Raw genomic sequence first — 26693 nt, 5'->3', positions numbered from 1 at the left:
AGGATCTGGACTGAGAGCATCAAATAGTCATCAGATGGCAACAACTTTTAGTAACTACTGAACTGGGTTTGATTTAAACTAGTAATCTAGAGCTGAAAAGACTTGATTGTCCTATTACCAGTCTTCCAAGATAACTAGTTCTTCAAACATCAAAATAAATGAACAAGTAGAAGAAACACTGTCTTTTTAATTATCTACATTAATGTTTTCATGGCTATGGATATTACAATTTCATATAACCTTATCTCAAATTATAAATATGACTAAAATTAAAGATAAAAAAGCAGCAAGTTTCAGCATTCATACTGATAATCTTGATTTTTTTGCCTTCTAATATCTTAATACAGAGCAGCAGGCAGTAATTATACTGTATTTAGCAGCAAATATGTCCCAAGGAGCTACAAGAGAGACCTCATAACATCATGGGAATTTAAAAAATGAAAGAAGGATAAATAAATGTTTGCATTACTTTAACCATAAATTATTCTCTACTATAAGAGCAAATAACTCAAACTAAATTTATTTAATTTTATTGCTAATCAAAAGATTCCTAGTGAGTTCTCAGAGCAGTAGCCGTGTTAGTCTGTATCCACAAAAAGAACAGGAGTACTTGTGGCACTTTAGAGACTAACAAATTTATTTGAGCATAAGCTCTTGTGGGCTACGAAAGCTTATGCTGAAATAAATTTGTTAGTCTCTAAGGTGCCACAAGTACTCCTGTTCTTCTAGTGAGTTCTATTTCTAATAAAGAGATTCTGAATTAATACAATGTGACCTCCTGCATGCTGCTCAGTCAGCTGGTCCACACTTCCTCAGTCCTCAGGATGGCCTGACAGTGTGTTAGCATACTTCCTTGGACATCTGCAAGTTACTGACACACACAATGATGGCACAACTGCCATTGTCCCTTTGTGTATTTTTGTGTGCATTGTGTACCACGGTGCTTTCTGCTCTTGCGCATTCATAGGGCCTCTTCCCTCTGTTATCCTACCTCCTCTTCCTGACTCTCTGCTGGATGAGGTAACCAAGTGTCAGCAATCAGCCTGTGCTGTTCTTCCCTTTTCCCCTGCTTTATCTCAGAAGCAGGGCTGGCTCCGATTGAAGGACCTGACGCCTAAGTGCCGCTGAAGAGGAAGCAAGGCACTGAAGGACCCGCCGCCGAATTGCCACTGCAGACCCTGATGTGCCCCCCAACAACGTACGGAGTACCGCCCCTTTCTATTGGCCGCCCCAGGTGCCTGCTTCCTTCGCTGGTGCCGGCCCTGCTCAGACCACCACTTTGCTTGACACAAGTGGTTGGGAGTGAAGGAGGGTACGAATGATGCTTCTCTCCTCTTCCTTGGCCCCCAGTTCTCATTTCTTAATTTCAGTCAGCGAGCAGCAATGAGTTCTGAGGTGCAACCTACTGCCAGATACCTGGCAACCCAATGAGCTCAGCTGGGCCCAATAAACGCTCTCTAAGTGACTGTGCTTCCCAGTTGGTCAGAAGAGCCAACAGGTCATCATTTAAATTGTACAGCAACAGCAGCACACTGGCTGCACTATGTATTCCACGTTTATATCTGTACTAGGCCTGCTTCCTGGCTGGCCCTTGTTCTGATTCTTGCTAGTTCTTCTCCAGCCCTAGTTCCTGCCTATGTCTCAACTCCTGGCTCTGACCACTGGCTTGCCTCCTGGCCATGCCTTTGGCTCTTCCTTCTGGTGCTGTTCTGACCTCTAAGATAGACTCCTGGCTCCAACCACTACGTTGTACTATCTATACGTTGTACTGTCGACACCCACTTTGTTCTGATGCACTAAAGCTGTTGCATTTTTGTGGGTATTGGTTCCTTTATAAAGGACGGGATTAGGATTAACAGTGGATCTTTAGCCCCTGAGATTACGAACAATGCCATATTCACAAACTTTATATGCACTATATTCACTGAAAAATGTTTATTGACTTATTCATTGAGGCTTTAACATATCCTGTGATCCACAGTTCAACCATTTACCTATAAGAAGCCTGATCCTCAAGTATCAGACTTAAAAGAGTTGAGGATGCTCAGTACCGCACAAGCTTGGGCCTATATACTGTAAATAGAGATATGAATAACTCTGACTATGTATACATTGAATTAGAAAACTAAAACTACAGGATAGCTCCGGAGAGGCAATTCAGCTTCAACATGAGAAAAGTATTATTTAGAAGCAATATTCTCTAAACAGATCACTACTAATAGTGAGGATTACTGACTTGCTTAAACTTAGATATGTGCTTAAATCCCTTGCTGAACCAAGGATGGATCAAAGCTTTAATGCACTCAAACAGCTTGTTTTCCTTTTTCATCACTACTGTGTATTGAACAGATGTTTTTATTTTCATATTTGCTCAGTTCTAATTAAAATCATCTAACTGGAATAATGTTTTGTAATGAGTTGTCAAAAGGTCTATTACAATATGCACAATTAATAATATTTTAGTTAATGGTGCTAAGTAGTCACTGAGTATCTAAACAATGATTTCTAAATATTCTGCTCTGGAGATATTATCAGCCCTCTCTCCACTAATTATATTATAAAGTGTACTTTTATTTCTAAACATGTATGACTCGTATACATATTTTTGGAATACCATGGAAGGTTTTTTTTTTTGGTTCTACTTGCAATCATATGTATGCAAATTGTTAGCTTTTTAAATAGACATTAATAGCATACCTGTTATTTCTTTTTTGACTATTTCAGAAAGTGTTCTTGCTTTCATTATTACTAGGATAAGGAAGGTTTTGAACTATTCCCAGTAGATTTGGGAAAACACTTTAGGTTTAAAAATAATTCCACATAAACATATATGACTGTCTGAGAATCAGGAGCAAAGGCTATTTCTACAGCAATTAAACACCCATGACTGGCCTGGGTCAGCTGACTCGGGCTCTGGAGCTGTAAAATTGCAGCGTAGATGTTTAGGTTTGGGTTGGAGCTCTATCTTTGGGACCCTGTGAGGGGAAGGGTCCCAGAGCCCAGGCTTCAGCCTGAGCTGAATGTGACATTGCAATTTTTAGCCCCACAAGCACAAGTCAGCTGAACTGGGCCAGCCGTGGGTCTTTTATTCCAGTGGAGATGTAACCTAAATCCATGCCTAGGCTTTAGGTCTATTGTGCAAGGTGCTAAGTACCTTGACTTTAATGGGAATCTCACAGAACTTGGCCCTTTGTGGGTATCTTTCTTTCTTTCTTGTGATATGAAATGCCATGAAAATGGGTCTTCTGGCAGTAGAGTATTTCCACACATGTAGTGCTGTTCCACTGGATATTTCACAAAGCTTATCTGTTCCCTGCTATTCTGTTATGATTTTTGGTCAATCTCTTAAAGGAAGTTGAAATCAGTGGAGATGAGTAATGCTGAGGATGGGATGACCAGCCTGCAGCAACAGAGCAGTATCTAACAAATTAAGTTCTTCTTCTTCTTTTTTTTTTTCAAAGTGCAAGAAACAAGCAAAAAATGTAAACGTAAACACCAGTTTTCTCTGAAGCAACTTTGCCTGCAAGTAATCCCGACTCAATGTCAGACAAATAGAAAAAAATCACAGCTAGATTACACATTTACTAGGAATTTTTTAGGTGCTGGGAAACAGTGACACTGATCTTTGTGGTTTATCTGTTAATAAAATTGTGAAGCTGGCTAACATCTCAAAAAATCTTTCAGTTTCAGTTGGGACCTCTAAGCTATACTGTAACACAGATTAATGATAATTGCTGCATTTTAAAAATGACTTGCTACATATTGATGGAAAAGCACGGTAAGTCATTTCCCAGAATACATGGCAATATGTGCAGTATCATAAAGCATGATCAAGTTCTTAGTCTTTAGCCATATTTTTTGAGAGGAAATAGTCTTCTGGAATCCTAATGACTCCTTTGCTTACTCATGACCATTTTTAAAGACCTTTCTACAGCATGCTTGTGTGAGGGGAAGAATCTCTCACATCTACCTATAAAACATTTGGATCCAATTTCCTCAGCAAATGTAAATCAGTGCCATTCATTGTGTCAGCCAGAGAGGCTCTACAATGACTAAAATAATTTGTTCTGTCCTCTAAAGAGCTAAACTACCTGTACTTTGCTCTTAGCCCTGCCAGCTGTGATGGACCATGTCTGGCACTCAGACTTGTTCACCATATGCTGCTAGTGTATGAGATTACCATTCTTTTAAAGACAGTACTTCCAAAATCAGTGGAACAGATGTTAAAAAGAATTCTTCCAGGAGGTCATTTGGGAGTTGAGCAATATAAACAGCAAGTGTGAGAGGAAGGTCATTTTAGCCAGTAATATTCAGATGGATAAAAAAACCTGCATTCAAATGTGACCTGTCACAATACTGAAATTCATTCCACCCTCCCATCCCCCTCAAAAAAAACCCAACAACCCACTCATTGAATACCAGATCACTCATGACAATGTCAAGGAACAGTCTTGTTCACATAAAATGAAATGAGCATTTATTCGTGGAAGATAATGAGACATTTTTTAAATAGTCCACACTTTGGACACCAAAAACCAAAACTGCAGTTAGCCATGTGAAACCCATCTTAGCAAGATGCGAAGAGGAAAAAGCAGTCAATACATTATATTAATAAATGAAAAATTTTAAAATGTTTCTCTGAGAGTTCAGAATTGAAATTCATGATTATTGCCCAAGACTCCACTAGTAAATGGCTAGGCCAAGGGAAAAAAAATTCACAAAAGGAGATGCTGAGATGGTTGCTCCTTACATCTGTGTCTTGGAACATTATAGAGACATCATTACAAGAGAAATTGGCTCACTTAGGGTATGTCTACATGGCATTTAAAAACCCGCAGCTGGCTAGTGCTGACTCAAGTTCCCAGTGCTCGAGCGGCAGAGTCCCAGAGCTCTGCTTGTGGTACAAGCCTGGAAGCCTACACTGCACTTAAACAGCCCCACAGCCAGGAGCGCCGCCAGTTTTTTTGCCACCCTAGGCGGCGGAAGGTCCCGCCCCTGAAATGCCACCCCCAACAGAGGCGACAGAAGGTCCCGCCCCCGAAATGCCATCCCCGACAGAAGCAGTGGAAGGTCCGGCCGCTGCAGTCGCTGCCCCCCAAATGTTAGTGCTCTAGGCAACTACCTAGGTCGCCTAATGGGTTGTGCCAGCCCTACCCGCAGCCCAAGCCCCAAGAACCTGGGCGTCAGCTGGCGCTGGCTAACCACAGGTGTCTAATTGCAATGTAGACATACCTCTACTCAAATGCTGATTAACAAGTGACTTGCTGTAAATCCAGAGTACTTTGTTCAGTGTTCTGACTAATGCACATAAGACTTTACATGTGGGCTTAGTCTCATTTAGGTTTCTGTTAGACTACGATTTAAAGGCATATCAATCTAACTACACCTTCTTCAGCTCTAGTGCAGACAAGGCAAGATGTACTTTAGAACATGGTTAGTGGTCAAAATGAAGCTCAAAAGGGACTCTAGAGTTTTAGAAGGTGTTACTTAGATCAAGCTATCTTTCACAATCTAACACCACACCTTTAAATCTTAGTCTAAACAGAGCCCCTTTACACCACTCTGCCAATATTAGAAAGTCTTATAGTGGGCATAAATGTAATTATGACCATTTTAAGGGGCTCTTACACTGCCAGAGTAGTGTAAGGAGGGCTCAGTGTAAATGAGCTCCTATCACTCTAAAAAACCGAAGTTGAAAATAAAAGAATAAGGGGTTCAAATAAAATCAAGCAGACAAAACGAAAAGTTATGTTATGGCAGTTTCCAAAAGTGGGACTTTGTTCATTTACAGAATCACTTTGATAGTGTTTGGAAACCAGCAATTATGTGCTATGAAACACACAAATATGAAACATTCATATTCAAAACTCTAATGTCACATGACATTTTATACAAAATGTTTCCAATCATTCCCTTCAGCACAAAGGACTGTGAGTAACTCCAGACTGAGGGGAACACTCCAGAGTGACAACTTGGTGTTTCATAGAAGCATAACTCATGAACGGGAGCTGTACCTCCTTTTCCAGGCTAAAGTTTAATCATCAAAGTAATTCTTGATGGAGTTAGACCATGGCAGAATTTGTCTGAATAAGATGAAAAAAAAATCACAGCTCTCACCTTCACTCAATCATATGCTGAACTTCATACCATTTTTCTGGTTGTTTGTATGAATCAATTTCAAAGAATGTTCTAGACATCAATGGGCATAAGTCTATTGATTATGGTGAAAACTGGAAAACCAGAAAAGCTTAATTCAGAAGAAAATCAGGGCCTCCACAGCGCCTGCGTCTGCAGCCAAAGGAATCCGTGGGGTGCTGTCTTCTGCTGCCTAGGCATATCAGAGGCAGCTTCTTAACTTCCTACGTAGGGAGGCTGTTTGTAGTCTGGAGTCTAACAGAAATAAAAGAGCCTTAAAGGGGGCGATTTTAGAGGGAATGGAGGACTCGGGAAGGCAGTGGAATATGAAGGAAGTGAGGATCCAGAAGGGATTTGGTGGGGACGTGGCAAAGTGGGGTCCTAGAAAACAGAGGAGGATGTATGCCTTTGCAAAAGGACAAAGCAGCTCTGAGTGCAGGGGCTGGGGGAGCTCGATAGCCCAAAACAGCCAAAGAGCTTTACATTCTGGCACTCGCTGCCCCATCCAGTCACTCACCTGGTATGTCCCTATGCTGGATAGAGAAGAGGAAAAAAGAAGATAGCAGTTTAAGACCACTCTTGTGCTGGGGCTGTTCCCTGCAGGCTATTTCTGTTCCCCTTAAAACCTCTCTACTCTGTCAGAACAGTGTAAAGGGTCCCTAGCAGGGAACAAAATATACTCCTAAAATGAATTAATCTGTGTGTATTATATATTATCATTACTGTTTATTTGTATTATGATAGTGCCTAGAGGCCAACCAAGATCAGGGCCCCATTGTACTAAACATGTACTGTACAGTCAGAGTAATAGTCCCTGCTCAAAACAGCTTGCAATCTTCAGAGATAAGACAGACAAAGGGCAGGGGAAAGGGAGTAAACATATAACCAGAATTAACATAACTAACATAATGATAGTTCCACAATTTCTTTTTGAAAAATTTTTAGGTTAGGATTTTGTTGGAAGGAGATTAGCTAAATGGAAAGACAAAGGAAGGGTGAGGGGACATAGCAGATAGGGATCTAATGGAGATGGGGAAAAAAAGAGAAAGGGGAGCTGAGAGCTGGAACAGATCCATCTCCACATGGATTGGGCACAAAGGCAGATACATAAATACATGCTGACCCATAGGTTACATACTTCCTACTACTGAAGTGTTCTACATAGCAAAAAGGGTGGCTAAATATCATGTTAAAGTTATTTTGACTCTCCACTCTAACAAGAATGGTGAAGTTCTGACCATAATCCCTTTTCTTCTGCTTTAGGATGAAAGCAGTGCTGATACCACATACACTGAGATTGTGCAAATGACTGATTTAAATCCAAACAACTCCTCCCCTGAGTCCCCATGAACTCTATTCAAGATGAACTAGCATAAGAATACCACCATTCAGTGTTCTGGGTCCATCTGTTGGCAATATCATGATGAAAACAGATTTTTAAATGTTATTTTCAATGAACTATCACACAACAACTTGTTCCAACAGTATTTCCAGTGCCTGTCTGCCTGCCTCCTACTAGAAAAAACAAGTAAGAGGGAAGAAGGTACTTCATTAGTACTGTGATATAGAGGGGAAGAGATAGAGAAAGAAAGAGAGCCTACAGAATTAGAAAAATGGGGAGTCAATTGGGAAAAGGCAAAAAAAGACAAAAAGATAATATTCTAGACATAGTACAATCTGGATTCAGGCCAGAACATGGAACTGAAACTGCGTAGTGGCACTAATAGATGATCTCCAGCCGTCAACGGATGGAGGACAGACATCCTTTCTCATCCTTCTGGACCTATCTGCAGCATTTGACACTGTCAGCCATGAGATACTGCTTCTCATATGAGAGGTGGCCATGGTGCAGGGTAATGTGTTAAAATGGTTTGAGTCATTCCTAGAGGCATGCACTCAATGAGTACTGTTGAGAAACTGCACCTCTACCACTAGACCCTTACCATGGAGTCCCACAAGGATCAATTATCTCTCTACTTCTTTTCAACATCTATGTGCAGCCAGTAGGTGAATTGGTAGGACAACTGAAGTGGCAGCAATATGCAGATAACACACATCTCTACCTATCTTTCATCACATACAACCACACCACTACCACCAAGATGGACCAATGTTTGGATGGCATCAACTCATGCATGAAGAGCAGCTGGTTGAAGCTGAATCCAAGCAAGAAAAAGGTGATGCTGGCGGATAGAGGAAAACATGTTGCAAAGTCTGCAGCTATGGTACAATCTCCTTTGGTTGAACGTACCAACTCACAATTGATCAGTTCAGTCCATAGTTTAAGAATAATCTTGGATTCCTTGCTGATGCTAAAACCTTATCTCACATAGCAGCAGTTGGTTAGGAGACTCAGTTTCATTGTGGTGGATGATGACCTGGACTCAGTTATTCATGTCTGTGTCACCTCTCAGCTGGACTATAGCAATGTGATGATATACTTTGGCATGAAGTCTTCAGCCTCTCTGCTCTCTCCACAAGTTTCCCATGGACTACTGAATCAAGTTCAAAGTCTAGGTCCTTATTTTCATGGCACTGCACTGCCTGGGCCCAGGTTAGCTAATAGACCACCTAAGGCTCTGTGATGAAGACTGTACTCAACAACTTTGCTCTTTGGCACAACAGAATTCTCTACAATAAGGGCAAAGCTCATCCATGTGGGAGACAGAATTTGGGGGGGAGGAGCTGATCCAAGCCTGTGGAGTGAATTCTCCAGGAACTAAAATATTATCACAAACCTCATCACCTTCTAGTCAAAATAGAAGACATTTCTTTGACTTTGCCTTCTGTAACAGACACACAGCAACATGTGTCTTAAAAAAAATTAAAACAATCAAAACAAGACACATGCTTCTCTTCCTGAAGAAAGGATGAGAGAACAAACAAACAACTTGTGACAGATGTTAGTCACGTTGCTTAATGCCCTGCTGGAAGATGTTTAGGTACTATAGTGACAAGCAGATGTAAGACCCTTTCATCTATTCTATGCACAGAATTAGAAATATGTGGAAAAGTTTAAAGTTACGTAGACTCAACAATAAAATAAGAGAAAGTAAAATAAATAATGTACCAAAAGTTATGGAATCAAGAGGACAGAAATATAGTGAGGGAAAGAGGCCTGGAAAAAGGATGAAAAGAGAATAAAAATGTGGAGGAAAACTAATGGCAGTCAAATTTAGCACTAGCATTAAACAAAGATTTTATTTGTCATTAATTCTGTAACAAGAAATAGTCGTATAATTATTTTAACACATTTTACATCTCTCTGACCATAATACCAGAGGTTTTAATTTCACCATGTATAACCAAGATCTTTTTCTGGGTTCAGAAAATGTTTTGGAGCTCTGTTTCTCCATTTTTTAATTATCTATATTTATCTATTCAAAAGGTCCTTATTAGAGACTGAGTATATGCATACATGTGCACACACACACACTCAACTGTTCACAGAATCAGAAACAAATTAACAAGAGAGTTTATTTTGATGACCTACCTGAGGGCGTATAACTTTTACTATATTTTTAAGTGCAGTGTCTGGTGATGGAGGAGAGCAGTCAGGTGTTGGGCCTGTAGAGCTGTTTCTATGGTTACCAGTTCCTGGTGCAGTAATTGCTACCTGAGGTACATTATCTGTGAATAAAAATAGCATTTTGATGAACCTGCTATTCTAGTTCAGTATATGTCTTTTAAAATCAGAAAATACTTTTGAAAACAGAGCAATATTTCAACTTTGAAAAATTAACATTGATGAGCACAGACAGTGAGGAAAATACTGCATATTTAGCCTATATTTTTAGTACATTTTATTTCTATTTAAGCTGGTTTATATCACCCCCTATGGTACCTAAATATTAGTGCACACAAAATGAAAAAAAATATTGTTTAATTTGTTTTTCTGAATTACCTATTACAGTTCCTAATACTGCTTTTATAATCAGAATAATCTAAGGCTAAATATCAACTGCAGGTCATATTGCTTTTTGTTCAGCTTTGCCGTAAAAAGACCATCAAGGCACCAATTCAGTAAAGTACTTAAACATGTGCCTAATTTAAAGCATTTGTGCAGTCCCACAGGAGTCAGTGTAACTACTCAAACATGTGCCTAATTTAAAGCATGTAAGTGCTATGTTGGACTGAGGCCCATATGCTCCTATGGCTTAGGGAATATTAATGTTACAGACTCACCACTGAAAATATATACATCAAAGTATGAAGCCTGTAAGAGGAGTAGGGGAGAGATGTAATAACATATTTCTAGGAAGATAAATACATATAGGGCCTGATTCTTAATTACACTAAAGCACCTTTACCTTGCTCTGGCAGTGTATAGAAAGCCTTAAAGTGAGTGTAAACATACTTTACCCCTACTTAAAATCTGCTTTACAGGGCCAGAGCAGTTAAAAACAATCTTCAGGCCGACAGTATATGTAAAACCTGTGCAGTCTCTGGGGTCTGATTCTTCACTTCCAATAAAGTCAGTTTACACCACTGTAGTCATGCAAGGGGCATGAGCAAAAATATATAGTATAGTATAGTGAGCAAAAATATAGTATTCCCACTTTAAATCTTCTTTATGCTGCCAGAGCAGCATAAATTGGAAGTAGTGTAGATAAGACTCATGCCCTTTTGTGTTTATTGGAATACCTTATATTCTTAGATACTAAATTCTACAAACAATGTATTTCAATTATACAAGCACCCTGAAAAAACCCAACAGCTCAACATTTCAGACCCTCTGTCCTTTCTCTAAGGAATAAAGCACCAGATATGTAGCTGTTTCTTATAAACAATGTCCTTACTGTGAACTGCTTTTTATTTTCACTGTATGACCAATCATCAGACGACCAATAATAATGTACCACATGGGTTTTCTCCATAAGAGAGAGAGAATCATTACCAATTCAACTGTAGCAAAGGGATTTTCTAGTTTAAGTATATGGTATGCAGTTTCATTAATAATAAAAAGCCTTGAATTAATTTTCTTTTGTAATATAAATTATTGCATAATTATAATGCTCTAATTTCCTTTCCCTTTCTGTTTGCTGAGAATAAGACCAAAGAAAATATTTGAAGGTTGTATTTTTTAAGAAAGCCCTAACTGTGAATACATTCAAACTAATATAAATTTCAGTGCAGCAATACATGACAAAAGGAAGCAATTTATCCTTGAAACAGTAGGGCCAGACTCTGCTGCATCCAGTGGAAAGTGGGCTGGCAGCTGGAGAGTAAACTGACAGTGAGCCAGTTATTGGTTTCTGATTCTCTGCCAGTTCCAGGAAAAGTTATAGTAGTCTGGGGACTGTTCTAGCACACACCAGCTGCTAATGGTCCCCAAGCATGCATTCCAGTAATCTCCAGTGGATAATCCATGCTCTAGTCTTATTCCGTCCCTACCCCTAACACACTAGCTGTCATAGGTAAGGTGTCATAGAAGCCTTTTCTGACTCAGTGCCTACTATGAACTCCCCCACGTTAGGGGCTTGTGGTCATTTTTTGCTCCCTTTTGACACATGAGCAGAACAAAAGAAGAGAAGCGCAGCTGATAATATGCCCCATAAGATATTTTCTTAATTAAAAATAATAACCAAAATTATTAAAAAACAATTCTAAAACAAGAGCATATATAAACATAGGCCCAGATAGAGCAAAGAAACTACTTCTTTTTTGCCAGTTTACATCCCAGGCAGTCCTATTAATTTCACTGAGTTGTTGCACAGGGGAGCATGTCAGCACAGAATTTAGCCACATGGCGTGATTCAGAGATTAAGAAGAGAAAGGACCATTATGATCTAATCTGACCTTCTCCATAACACATACCACAGAATTTCACCCTCTAATTTCTGCATCAAGTCCATAACTTCAGTTTGATATAGCATTCCTTTAGAAAGCTTCAGCATCTGACCACCTGATCTAGTTATTTCTTTTTTTGATACATTAAAGCACCATCTATTCTCAGAAATCTCTTGCCCACTTAAGTACTTGTAAACCATAACCAAATAACTTCTTAACCTTCTCTTGGAAAAAAACAAATAGATTGAGCTTCTTCAATCTCTCACTGTGAGGCACATTTTCCATGTCTCAGATTATTCTTGCAACTTTTTTTTGAACCCTTTCCAATTTTTCTACATCCTTTCTGAAGCATGGATACCAGAACTGGACATGGTATTCCAGTAATGGTCTCAATGTCATATATAAGGGTAATGCTACTTTCCTACTTGATAGTCTCCTGCTTATGTACCAAAGGATTACATTTGCCCTCTAAACTACAGAATTACACTAGGGGGCTCATATTCAGTTGGTTACCTACCATTATCCCTCAATCCTTTTCAGTGTCACTGCATTCCAGGATATTGTCTCCTCTCAATTAATTATGACCTACATTCTTTGCTCCAACATATACAACTTGTACTTGGCTGTGGTAAAAAGCATGTTGTTCAAATAAACCCACTTTACCAGCCAGTCCAGATCTATATGTATAACTGAGCTCTCTCCATCATTATGTAGGAATTTTTCCAGCAATTATTTCATATTTTCTTCCAGATCATTGATACAAATATTGAACAGGACCAAGAACAAATCCCTGTGGGGACCCAGTTGGAAACTCACCCACAGGATGATTATTCCACTTTTACAATTACTTTGAGATTTGGCAGTTAACCAGTTTTTAATCCACTTAATCTGGATAACCTTGATTTTTGAATAGTGCTTTTTTTTTTTAAAGCAGAATGTCAGGAAGGACTAAGTCAAATGCCTCTGCAACTCTAAGTGTTACAGAAGTGTAAGTGTATTATGTCAACACAATTACCTTATAACCTCAGTTTGTTCTATGTAATAGCAGAAAGGTGGGGACACTAATCCTCTCTGTTCCCTAGTTCACAGTTTTGAAACGTAATTAATATGGTCATCCAGATATCTTGTCCATGTAAAAAATTGTTTAGTTCTCAGTATACACTAACATGTCTCTAACAAAGTAAACATGCAAGAATTAATACTATAATTAATCTTTTCATAAGAAAATAAGGTTGGGAGTTAATTTCTTCATCCGTACTTTTCATTTACACAATTGCAAGATAAATACCCAAAGCGATTCAAATCGTTGCAACATCTGTTCAAATACACAATGACCTTTAGGATAAAATAAATCTTGGATTATGTGGAATATTTAATTAAATGCCCTTCTAATAGCATTTAATATTTAGCTGGATGTTTCTTTGGGAGCCAAAATGGATACCTACAGTTGGGCTTCTATGTTTATATTAAGGTATCGAAATAAGTTGTGCTTGATTTTCAAAAGTACTGAGTACCCATCAGCTCTCATACTCTTGAGTAATTTAGGAGCTGAGATATAGGCGCTCAGTCTTTTGAAAATCTTCACCACTGTCTCCAAAGGTCTAACTGAAGATGGAATTTACTTATTATTATTACAATGATAAACAATATGAGAAATATTTTTGATCCTTTTCTAGAGTTTACAGGCTACCAGGAGATCAACAGGAAATAAAAGTCATGGGAGAGAATGGAGGTCTCATTCATGCTAGTGGTGACTGCTTAGTGTTTAGACCTACTAGGGTTGCTTATATCTAGGAAAATTTACATTTGTTCCCCCAAAATTATAAAAAACAGAATAACAAATCAAAAATAGCTTGCCTTCTGTATTACAGCTGCAAACCATGTTGTTCTCCCCTTGCTATGTAAATGAACTGTTGTTACACATGAAAATAAAACATTAACACATTAATGGTTTAATTAGAATTATAAAGAAATCAGGCAAGTGGAAACCAGACCTTACAACTTCAATTAAAACATGAATTCACTGATGCCTGTGTCCTTTTATGTGCTACAATATTAGAAGAAAGAAAACATTGTATGAACAGTAGTACACAAAGTATTAATGTAATTTATACAGAAGCAGTTTTTTATTTTCATCCCATTATTCATGCACTTGGGTGAACAACTGTACATTGAAAATCTCCTGACCCAGAAGGTCATTCTCATCTTTGCCAAGTATTTCAAGATAACTAAATGATAGATAGCATTGCACTCATATAGTGCCTATTTATTATATTGTTAATTATTATTATTAAGTAGGCAACAAGTATGCCAGTACCAAGCAGAAAGCTAGGCCATTTCTGAAACACAATGCTGCACTTGAGTATTCCTGAATATACTGTTTAAAAAAATGACTAACTAATTCAGTAAATATTTGACAAATAACATTGCTAAAATCAGACACTCTCCACAGCTTTGTACTGATCTTTTTAAATATAGCATCTTGGGGCCAGATAAACTGGTGTGCTGCTTTGGTGACACAAATCAGATGTAAATATGGTTTAGCTGGTAGCAGATTTCCAGCTGTTTTGTGTCACACTGTCTCTGGAGTTGTATAAAACAACTAGAGCATATTGGTGAATCTGGCCATATATGTTTTGTCTACATTTTAGATCGATCTGAATTTAAGATTAAGAAATTAAATATTCCTGATATTCAGCATGTTGCAGAACAAAGAGAGTCATAAGATTTTTAAAAAAATTTTAAAAAGAAAATTACCACAGTAGAGCTGAAAAGATTTTATCACAAACTTTTGCCTTAATGATTTGCAACACAATTATCAGTTCAGTGCTACAGGAATTGAGTACAAAAATTACCACTATTTTATGAAGTCATTGACAAAGCACAGTGAATGCTAAAATGAAACCACTGCCTTCAAAATGAAGGCTTCCATAGACATCAATGAATGTCACATTCAGCTACGAAGGGAAAATGAGTAAAATGATGACTTCAGTGCACAAGTGATTAAAAAGAACAGGATTCTGCACTCAAACAAAGCTATGTTTAAAAATGTGTTTTACTTGAAAAAAAAAATAGTGGGAGTCCCATGCAACATGGGCTTGATTTATCCCTTGGAATCCATTAGGCAAGCCAGACTGCTGTTTCCAGCAATAGTAAGCACTCTGGAATGGAGGCACAGTGGCCCAAGCCACTGAAGATGCTGGAGCCAGCAAGCACAGGCCCAAAATTGGGCAGAGGGGTTCCTAAACTGGCAGAAGTTTCACTGTTTCAGTACCTCCTCCAGGCAGACTTCTCCAGTGTAGGGCTTCAAATTTAAAAGCTATCTTTCCTTAGCAGAATCCCATAGGTGAATCCTCCCCCCCCCACACCCACCCACCTACCAATGCATAGCTACCCTCAAGGTACAAAACTCAGAATTAAAGACAGGGACAAATTACATATTTTAGAATCTAAAGACACCAGAAACATTACTCAAGAAAATGCAAAAAGAGCACATTGAAGACTCAGGCATAGAATCAGTGAGTAGCTAAACTTGATATGTGGGAAGAACAGATTGCACTAAACTATATGTATTTGTTCTCTTGAATTTCTTTTGTCTCTTATGTACTTAAAACTGAATTAGCATTGTTCCTAGTTGGATAGTAAATATATAGCTGCAACTGTTTTGTTGAAATCACTTGTAGCTATAACTAGCTTTGTATTAGAACTGGTAGCTATTTTGAGATAGTGTTTGGAATTAATTACTAGTGAAGTGCATTCCACTGGCAGCAGGGAATCTGGTTAGTTGTTTCTGCATCATCTGTGAGAGTTTGGATATGATGATTATCAACTTTTTATTTCCTCTCATCACCCACCTGCAAAAATAGACCTTGCAATTTTTTCAAATTTGCATAACCCTAGCAGAGCCAGACAAGGGTCTGGAAAGACCTCTCTCATTAAGTACTAATGAGAGATGATTGTTCATTTATACTATTTCCTGAATAATCTTTTGGTACTCTGCTTCTGCAAGTAGTAGATGCTTAACAGAACTTTCCAAAACCATGCTACAGTTATTTATCCTATATTTGTGTTTTGTAAACTCAAAATTAGGAGTGTTTAGCACTGGCTTTTGAATGTTTACATGGCAGTTTGCAGTGTCTACAACTGACATTTCATAACCTTGTACATTTTCCTTGTCTTGGTAGTCTAGTTATTAGCTTTCTAGAAGGTGAATGAAGAGCACACAATGTGGTTACAGATACCAAAATGTTCGATTACATCCGTAATTCATTAAAAAATAGAACATCCTATTGATATTGTATTGCAAACTGTCCTCCAAAGAGAACAATCTAGGATGTTACTGAAGACTGATTGTGCTCATATTTACATTAATAGCAAAACTCCCCTTTACTGCAGTGGGAGCAGGACTCGGCCGTTGAATTCTACCCTGTATATAGTATATTTTGCAAAGTGCATATATAGACAAACGTTGTTGTTCTGAAAGCACTGTCAGAACTTTACTGGCTAACTGATGAGGTATGCTTTATTTGCAGTCCATTTCAGAATGCAACCAGAGATATGTCATCTGAGTCAGCCATTCTAATCTACTTTAGCAGAGTTGATAGTAGCCTCCAATGACTGCTCTTGGTAATCAGCAAACTTCAGCAGTCTTGAAAGTAAGAGTCTGAAGTATTCACCTATATCCAGTGACCAGTCTGCTGTATAACTGCAGCAATGTAGTTTCCAGACAACATTACATATGTACAACCTTCAGTCTGTGTTAACAAGTATTAGTTACTGAATAAAACTCCTTCTAAAAACACTGCAATTATAAAATAAACCAAACATTTGGAAGTTTGAAAGTTCTAAAATAAGGATGAAATTTAATAACACCCAAGCACTTCAAAGTCTTGTAACTATTGGTTAAGGTTGAGATATTCATGTTATAGTTAAGTGCTGGCTACCTTAATTCTGATTTTGACTTTACAATCTCAATATCATTATTTTAATATTTTTTGTATAAATATTCACAGTGAGGTTTTTCTTCATATTAAAAATGCATAAGAGATCTTGTAGTACTTTGGTTAATTGTACATTGGTATACTGATTAAGTGTAAGGGGTTGTTGTACATGTACAGGGATAGTCACTGATACATGGTCAAAATTAATAATTTGTTCATAGAATCATAGATTATTAGGGTTGAAAGGGACCTCAAGAGATCATCTAGTCCAACCCTGTGCTCAAAGCAGGACCAATTCCCAAATCCTTATATGGTCCCCTCAAGGATTTAACTCACAGCCCTGAGTTTAGCAGGCCAGTGCTCAAACCACTGAGCTATCCCTCCCTCTTTAAAAAAAAATTTAGTGGCACTGTTTGTGGTACCTGCTAGTATTTAAAAGGCTACAGAGGTTTTATATGTTGATTCTGTACTATGAATTTCATGGCTATATAGAAGTTGACATATCAGGTCAAACTGGTGGTCCATCTAGCTCAGTATTCTCTCTCTGACACTGGCCAGGACAAGATGCTTCAGAGGAAGATGAAAGAAATACTATTAGTTTTCAGCTAATGATATTAAAACATGAATGTTTATAGCACTGATAAAAAATATCAGATGTATCTGTGGATGTATGCATTACCTATCTAAACATACAAGCTTTTTAAAAAATCCAGAATGTTAAGTATTTTTACAATTGACATCCTAGTAAGATTTTCTCACAGGTTTTACAATTTTAATTCTGTTTTAACATTATTTTCCTGGGAATTTCCTTAGTCTTTTTTCTTTATTTATAGGTATGCCAAGAACAAAATAGTCCATGTAATGTAAAACCTTCTCTATTAGGTTAGTAAATGTAAATTAAACAACATCATATACTAGCTAACACTGCTGCACTCCTGTCAAATTTATCTTCTGCTTGGTAGAACAGCAGCACAATTTCTTAAACTCTAGGTCTTCAGAATCTTTTAAGTCCTTCAACCCAGTGAATTAAGCTCCAGATTTAAGGAATTCTGTAGGTTGTACCAGTGGATTTTGTAAAGTTCAAAGCCAAACCAAGAAAGTTAAAAGACTAAACTCTAGAAGTGAACCTTAGAGACATTTAAAAATTCTTCACATCAACTAGTGGAGCTTAGTCTTCCACTGAGGCCATAGACTATATGAAGTCTGCATAAAGCTCAGGGTTTTTAAAGAGCTGCAAAAATCTACAGCAAATAATTTAAAAATTAACCTTCAAAACTTGCAAAATACTCAAAGGCATCATTTCCAGTGGCAGAAAATTAAATCAAATGCAGAATGCTTAGATAGGGAAGTGACTTCTTCTGAAAGTTATACCACTACATTACATAGTGTGGGCACAACTGTACAGATAAAAAGGTGACATGCCACTATAGTTTATTTCTTTTCTTAACTAGAGTTGCCACCTTGGTGGGTTTTGACAGATGTGGCTGGCTTTTTTTTATGCCAGTTGGTTTGTGTGTTGTTTGTTTTGCACTGTTGCCAGGTATTATTTTGCTGTGAGGCTGGATGGCTGTGCATGCAGTAATCTTGTAGCTCTTGTTGCAAGTGTCACAGCTGCTAGAGCCCAATGGCTGCCAGGCCTGCATCTGCATCACTCTCTGCATGCACACACACACATCCATCGCTCAAATCTCTTCCAATAAGTGGAAGGAAATGGTGTATGGATGAGAAAGGGAGGAGCAGGGTTTGCTTAGCTCCACTAGAATTATTTTATTGCTGGCTGATCTAGGTACCACCTCTCTGGAAGGGTGGGCTCCAGTACATGAGGTGATATGATGTACTTTGTAAACCAGGAGTGGACAAACTGGCCCATGCACCACATCTAGCCCATCAGCTCATTTAATCTGTTCCTTGAGCTCCAGCCGGGAAGCGGGATCGGGGGCTGCTCCGCGCGTTCTGTGGCTCCGTGTGGCTTCCAGAAGTAGTGGCATGTCACCCCTCCAGCTCCTACGTTTAGTGGCAGCCAGGTGGCTCTGTGCACTGCCCCCACACCCCAACCCTCTGCCCCTACCTAGATCCCCCTACTGCAGCCTAAACTCCTCATTTCTGGCCTCACCCCAGAGCCCTCATCCCCCTTCCCATGCCCCAGCCCCCTCCCTGATCCTCCTCCCACCCTATGAACCCCTTGGTACCAGCCAGGAGCACCCTCCTACACCCCAAATCCCTCATGCCCAGCCCCACTCCAGAGCCCAAAACTCCAGCCGGAGCCCTCAGCACCCCCTGCCCCCACACCTCAACCCCGTGCCCCTGCCTGGAGCCCCCTACCGCACCCTGGAGTTCTTATTTCTGGCCCCACCTCAGAGCCTGCACCCCTAGCCAGAGACCTCACCTCCTCCTGCACCCCAATGAGCATTCATGGCCCACCATAGAATTTCCATACCCAGATGTGCCTCTCGGGCCAATTTGCCCACCTCGATGTAAATGGTAGTACAGACTGGTGCAAAGCAAAGGGAATTATCTTTTTGAAGATCCTGAAAAACACATTTTCTCTGATGTGCTTTCAGAGGGGTTCTCCCACATTAGCACTATTTAGAGACACATTTTGGGGAGAAAGGAGATGCTGATTAACTTGTTATTCTGTCTGAAGTTGCTAATGATTCCATCTAGTAAAAATATTCTGCATCTATAATAATGCAGTAGCATCCCCAGTGCTATCCCTTCTGCATAGTATTCCTTGTGCAATCAAAATCTCCACATGAGGTGGCCTCAGCCTGTATTTTTTGCACACCTAAGCCTACTGCTGAAGTCAGCGGGAGTTTTGGGTGTGCAATAGATGCAAAAATCTGGTTCATGATTCTTTACTGCATAAAATAAAAGTGATAAAAATAAACATGAAATGTAGGGAAAGAAATGGAAGAAACAGAGTTTTCTGGTAGCTAGCTGCACATTGCCATCAGGAATAGCAGATGCAGCAAGGGAGAGAGAAACAGAGAAAATGGAAGTAAACAAGATTTCTTATTATTGAACTTAAAATATAACAAGAGGTTTTTTTTTACAAGATACAACACTGATTTCCTTCATTGGGAACCAATGTGTTTTTAAACCAAGTCACCAACACTATACAAAACAAATAAATCTGTTCATTATTTACAGAAGTGGTTCATTGCTGTAATTAGTAAACATTTTAATATTTTGAATTTAACACCAAAAAGCAAACTGTGCCAAGATTTTTGGCTTCTAAGTCTACTAAAATTACAGAAAAGTTGACTTTAGAGTTCTACTAACATGTTTTTTATGCTAATATAAGAAGTCAGTTCCTGATATAACACAATAAAAATTCTTTCAATTTGAACTGCCAAATCTTTTGGCTCTTTGAGGCCAATCTCCTTAACAATTCAGACAAATCCTAAATTAAAATTTTTAATTGTAGGCATCTGGATAATGAAAAGATTGGCAGTGAGATATGAAGCATTTCACCCTTAGGTTACTAGTTCAGAATGACTCAGCTCAGCACGGAATGGAAGTTAACATTATTGATAGCTACATTAGTGAATTATGCTAAAACAACACGGGCCCAACTGTGCTGCCATTACTCAGAGAACACTTACAATAAGGGATCTGGCTGGGTAAGAAGTTCAGAACTGGGCCCTAACTTTTTAGTGTTAGACTGTGAGTAGCTCTGATGCAACTGCGCAGGGAAGTAGCAGAAATATAGTTACTACTCACCACACTTATGCAGTCATATCAAAGCAACTGTATCCTAGCTCTGGGAGGTGAAAGGAACACAGTAACCACACGGCAGATTCTCCCACCAGGCAGAAGTGATGGGAGCAGAAGTGTGGGGGAGTGTACAGGGCCATAATTCTGCCACACCTAAGCACCAGCCAGTGGTGCTGGTGGGATGTACACAGGCATGAGGAGTAACCTACACTCTGAAAAGGGCTGCAGCAAATTACTCCTTCTCTGCACAACTGGGGTACCCAGGAAGCATAGATAATTCAGGTCAAATGCCTCCTGGGGCTCTCCATGGAGTGGACCACCTATGCAATTCCCCTCCCCCTTACACAATTTTGGCCCCAACAGAACAAACTGGAACCTTGTTAAATTAAAATAAATTAGAGACAAAATATACAGAGTTTTACTACTGTTACTAATCATGGTAATCAGATAAGATTTTAAGACAACATTATTCTCCATATATCTGCTCTAATTTACAATTAACCATCAGTTTTATATTTGTTCAAATTACAGACAGAATAATGGTTGAGAGGCTTTTAAAAAATGCAGTTATTGAATACACTAAACTGGTTTGTATGGCACCTCTGTGTATTTCATCCCTAATTAAAATGAACTAGCAAAAGAACTTAACCAATAGCTATTTAACAAAAAAGTAAATCTGATGAAAAGCATTTATGTAAAAACTCAAATATAGAGAATCTCAAAAACAATTACATGTCTCCAAATCACTTCCTTGATTTGAAAAAGTAGTTTTGTTGAACAGAGTACAATCAAGTTTACAACAAAATCATTCTGCATAGTAATCATACTTGGGTGAATGAAGCCCAGTTCTGGTCAGAATTTATGCATGTTGACGAGGAAAAATATTATACTTTCACTACTTAGTGCCTAAAGCTATTCGAATCTACCCTGAAAGCTATGTTTCTTTTGACTGTTGTTTGATGGATAATAATAATAAATAATCAATCAATCACAATGGAATGTTTAACAATATGTCAGATTGACATTTTTGTTGGTAAAAGAAAGACTGTCACTACTGTGGAAATGGAATGATCATTCTACCCATATAAAACTATGTCTATGGGCACACATTGGGCTAGATGCACAACTATGTGTTTTGATAATTGGTTGCACAAGTGCCATTAAAGGTTCTTACTTCATTTCTATGTTTATTACCTTTGAGGAAATGCTACAGTACTTTTAGGAATAACTCTTTTTGTGCAGCACAGCACATACCTGGAGAAGCATGTTAAGCAGAGTCATTAGAACATAACATCTTAATTACACAGACAAAACTACATTAAAAGAATATTAAGGTTGTAGAGTCAAGCACTTAAACGTTAGGAATTGCCAGAATTAAAACAGCCTGTGCAACCTTAATTTGGTCCTTGTGCGCAAATGCATTATGACACAGGTTTTAATTATATGATCACATACTATTTTTTCCACAGGATCCTGCATCATTCAATGCATTCAGTGGAAGGTGAGAAAGAGTAACAAATGAGCACTTAGGTAGCACAAAATGAAGATTTCAAGCACAAAACTAATTAAGGTACCAAGGGAGGTGAAGAGAAAAAATTCTTTAAATTGCCTGTACACCAATGCTCAGAGCCTGGGTAGTAAACAAGATAAAATTAAATTGCTCATTTATGAGCAAATTTCGTTCAACATAGTTGATATTACTGAAACTTAATGGGAAGATTCTTATGATTGGAACATTAAAATCACTGGTTATAACCTATTTAGTTAGCAAATGAGTGAACAAAAGGGGAAGGGAAGTGACAGTCTATATAAAAAATGGGATTACCTGTTTCCATGTTCCTGACAACTGAGAAGCAGGTGACTTTGAATGCTTATGGATCTATTTTCTAACACATGAAGCACAGGATAGGATACTTGATGACTGCTACAGACTACCAAATCACACTAGAGAATAGGATGATGGGCTCTATAAACACCCTTTTATAACATGCATGGGGGGTGGAGAAGTTGTTATTATGGGGGACTACAATCTGAGTGACACACCGGAGATCTCATGCTACTAGTACTAAAAATGTCCTTGGAATTTCTAAAGATTATAGTTAACATCCCTCCGAGGATCACTACCTTGTTGTGATAGAGGGGTTTGCATGTTCCGAAGAACCCCATGGCTATGTCATTTGAAGCCTTGTGCTCCTGGTAGTGTCACCCTAGGCAAACAGGTCTGGGGAGAGGTTCCATACTAAAAACAATCGACCTCAAGACCCTCATAAAAGCCCCAAAATGTCCACATGAACCTCACCTGGACTAGGGATACTGGGACCTACCTCTGGGGGTGGTGTCAGGTGAGTCTCTGGGATTGTGCCACCCACGTAACCCAGCCATGCCCAGCCAGAAAAGTTGACATGGACATATCTCATGGGCTCACCATCCGCGAAGTGAAGGGTGAGGGTCAGGTGTGATGCCAGAATGACAGCAGGAGGGACAGACCACAACAGACTGGCCCTCTGCAAGGAAACTGGCCCCAGGGCACCTGATAAGGATGCCCCCTGGGAGGGGGGAACTCTATCAGGCATGTCCCACTGCGCAGAGGACCAGAGGCTGACCCACGACACGCTGGAGGAATTATATCTCCCAGCTGGTCTGGGAACGCTGGGGAATCCCCAGGAGACGCCAGAACCTGCTTCAGAGGAAAAGGAGGTCTGGTCCCTACTCTCCATGCTGCTGCCATGACCCTCACCAGGAAAAGTGGCAAAAAGGAAAAAGAAGATAGTTAACCATTTTCTAATTCAAGAAGTATTGCATCCAATACGAGGGAATTTTTTTTTATTACACCTCAGTTTGATAGATAAAGAGGAATTAATCACAATAACTAAAAATCAGTGGTTCCTTAGATGCAAGTGAACATGACTAGATATATGTGTTATGAAGAAACAAAGTGAAGTCCCAACTAGTAATATATACATACATACACACACACACTTGGTACTTTAAATGGGCCAATTACAAAGCTGAAAACTATTCTGGGCCAAATCAGGTAGAAGAAAATATTTAAACATAAAAATGTGAATGATAATTGGGAACAGTTTAAGAACAATTTACTAGATACCCAAAAGCCACAATCCAACTATTGTGAAAGAAGGTACACTAGTTTAAAAAACAAACAAAAACAAAACAAAAAATCAGCCTGCCTTAGTGAGGATGTGAAAGCAGCATTTAAAAAAATAAAAATATATAACAAATGGGAAAAGGGGGAGCTGATTATGATGAATAGAAATTAGAAGCTAGTAATTGTAGAAGATATATAAGAGAAGCAAAAGGACACAAGGTGAACTCTATAGCCAGCAGAGTCAAGGACAATAAGAAACCAGGCTTAAAGTATATTAGGAACAAAAAGAATTCTAACAATGATACTGGTCCATTTACTAGATGGCAGTGGGAAAAAACAGACTGTCACAGGATACCTCCATTGCTACCTGATGAACCTCATTGCCTGACTAGTTCAGGTAGTTCCACAGTCATAAACACATGCCAGGCTGTTTATCCTTCACCAAGGTGTGCATTTATTTCCCTTATATCCCCATAATATGCAACACAGACTTATAGCAAGAACAAGCTTCCCTGCAGCCCTCACTCCCCAGCCCATGTTCACCCTCTGAGATTCCTTCTCAGCTCCTTCCTCAGCCTGCTTTGATTCCTGTTTCCTCTCCTGATAGTCTCCTCAATTACCTTGTTAACCCAGTGATTGACATGCAAGTGCTCACAATTCCCCAAGAGAAAGTGTATAATTGCCCTCAGCTTGGCCTGCAGCCTTCTCCAGGCTGCCGCATTATCAGTGATCAAGGCGTGGCTGATAGCACTCTATCACATAGATGATACAGTGACATCATGAAAATGAAACTTTTGATTCCAACAGTAACTCATAAGGATATTAAACAATAGCAACTAAAATTACACATTTAAAATCAACAGGTCTGGTGAATTTGTATCAAAGAGTTTTAAAAGAGCTGGCCAAAAGCTCTCTGGACCATTAATACTGATTTTAGTAAGTCTGGAAACACTTGGGGAAATTCCAGAGGACTGGAAAAAAACTAATATTGGCACAGTTAAAAAGGGAAAGAGGGATGACCTGAGTAATTATAGGGCTGTCAGCCTGACATTTATCCCAGGCAAAATAATGGAATGGTTGATATGCAACTTTATTAATAAAGAACTAAAGGAGAGTAGCATAATTAATGGAAATTAGCACAAGTTTTATGGCAAACAGATCTTGTCATGCTAACTTGATAAAAACAAATAGTGATGTAATAGACTTCTGTAAGGCATTTGACTTGGTATTGCATGACATTTGACTTGGTACTGCATTAATAAACTAGAACGTGACAAATTCAGAATGGTGCACACAAAATGGATTACAACTGGCTAAATGATAGATTTCACAATGTAATTGTAAGTGGAGAATCATTGGGCAGGTGTTCTTGGTGGGGTCCCAAAGGGATTGGTTCTTGGCCCTATTCTATTTAAATATTTTTTAGCAAAGCACTTAGGCACATTTCAATGGGACCTAAGAATGTGATTAGATGTTTTGCTGAATTTGGCACCACAATGCACACATGGCCACTGACACACACATTTACATAATCTGTACATGCAGCTGAAGTGATTTAAAAAATGGGTCTGTTTCCATATTTATATAAGATTCTAACTGCACCCATCTCCACCACCATTTCTTATTGCATACTATCCCTTCTTTTTCAGGAAACCTGAGAAACATAAATATGGTGAAAACAAAATAATAATTAGACAGTTTTAACCTATTTCAATTTATGAACATGAATTTTATACATTATTTTTATGCTTTTCTTCCAAGAAGCCTACATAAGCTCTCTCCTTCTTCAAATACTTTCTGTCAGGGCTTTGAGCATCACTGATCACATGGGTAAGATTCAGCCCATGAAAATGTGACACAGCAAGAAGCAGTATTAATCAAAAGCTTCCACTGACTGCTACCCCATCTGTGACATGTAAGTTTCATTTTTGCTTAGTGCAAAACAGTTTAACTGGTAAATGCTGCTCTAAACTAGAGGCAAGAAATAGCTAAGTGAAACAGAGAAAAGAACAGTTTTGCCTTTTTTTCAAATTCAGCAAAGAACTAAAAATTTCAAGTAATGTTTTCCATTCGCAGCTCCTCATCACTCTCTAATTATGGAATAATTTGAGGATTTCAGGTCTTCAGTCACATTTCTCATGATAAGTTTTTGTCCAAGTTACAGGATATTTCTGGTGTTTAAAATGCAGGTTAAGAGAGAACAGCAGATGGGAGGGACTGTTGGCTTTGTCTTCTATTCCTTGGTCTACTCAGGAGAAAGAGCAGCATACTGCCTGGACAAATTTATAATTTGATTTTTCTCATCCATTTGTTATGAGAATACATATGTAGACTGAGCTACATAGTGAAATAGGTGCTTATATTTGTCACAGTGTGACAGATATGATGCTGGGAGCACATGGGAGTATTCAAAGACTATTGTATTTGATGTTAATATGTATCTTTATGTGCTGACTAGTGATTGTATTTCAAGCTAAATGGATGAGCTAAACTATTCTACTGATAGGAACCAAAATCTTGGGGAGTGGGATGGAGGGAAGGGAATTAATGCAAATCAGTATGCTAGTAACAAGCCTCTGCAAGTTTCACTCCTTGGGGAGAACAACATGTATTGATTTGACATTGTTCAAAAGGCCTGACATTCAAAGAACTGTAAACGGTATAAAGCAATCATTCTGACACAAGGAGGGTGGTCTCTCTCTCTCAGTTCAATGACTGAATGAAACTATGGAAAAGAGAGAGAGGGTCCTCAGAAATTACTTGATGTTTTTAACTCCATATGGAAGATGGGTGAACGCCTGATGAGATAAGACCTTTGTACAATGTGTTTATTGTTTTTAAAACGTGTTTTCTCTGCAATGTTTGGGTTGTGAATAAATACGTTAATTTATGAAAGCAGCCAGTGATCACTGGCTAACCTTATAATTACCCCTGTGGGTATGTCTAGATGGCACTAGGTCTCAGAGTGTGGGTTAGCTAACTCGATTTCATTGGGCTAGGGCTGC

The 26693-nt window shown here is 38.7% G+C and overlaps 1 protein-coding gene across 8 annotated transcripts in view; it reads right to left on the bottom strand.

Moving 5' to 3' along the window:
• ANKS1B (ankyrin repeat and sterile alpha motif domain containing 1B) overlaps positions 1-26693 on the bottom strand; it is a 756551-nt gene that overhangs the window by 432163 nt on the left and 297695 nt on the right. For all 8 annotated transcript variants that reach the window (XM_030548477.1, XM_030548479.1, XM_030548473.1 and 5 more), the window contains one exon: positions 9629-9765. In XM_030548477.1, coding sequence (XP_030404337.1) covers positions 9629-9765 — 137 coding nt within the window. The remainder of the gene's footprint in view (positions 1-9628; positions 9766-26693) is intronic.

Source organism: Gopherus evgoodei, chromosome 1, assembly GCF_007399415.2.
Source record: "Gopherus evgoodei ecotype Sinaloan lineage chromosome 1, rGopEvg1_v1.p, whole genome shotgun sequence".
NCBI classification, from domain to species: Eukaryota; Metazoa; Chordata; order Testudines; family Testudinidae; genus Gopherus; species Gopherus evgoodei.
Note: the sequence above shows the minus strand (reverse complement) of the source record. Positions and strands in the feature narration are given on the sequence as shown.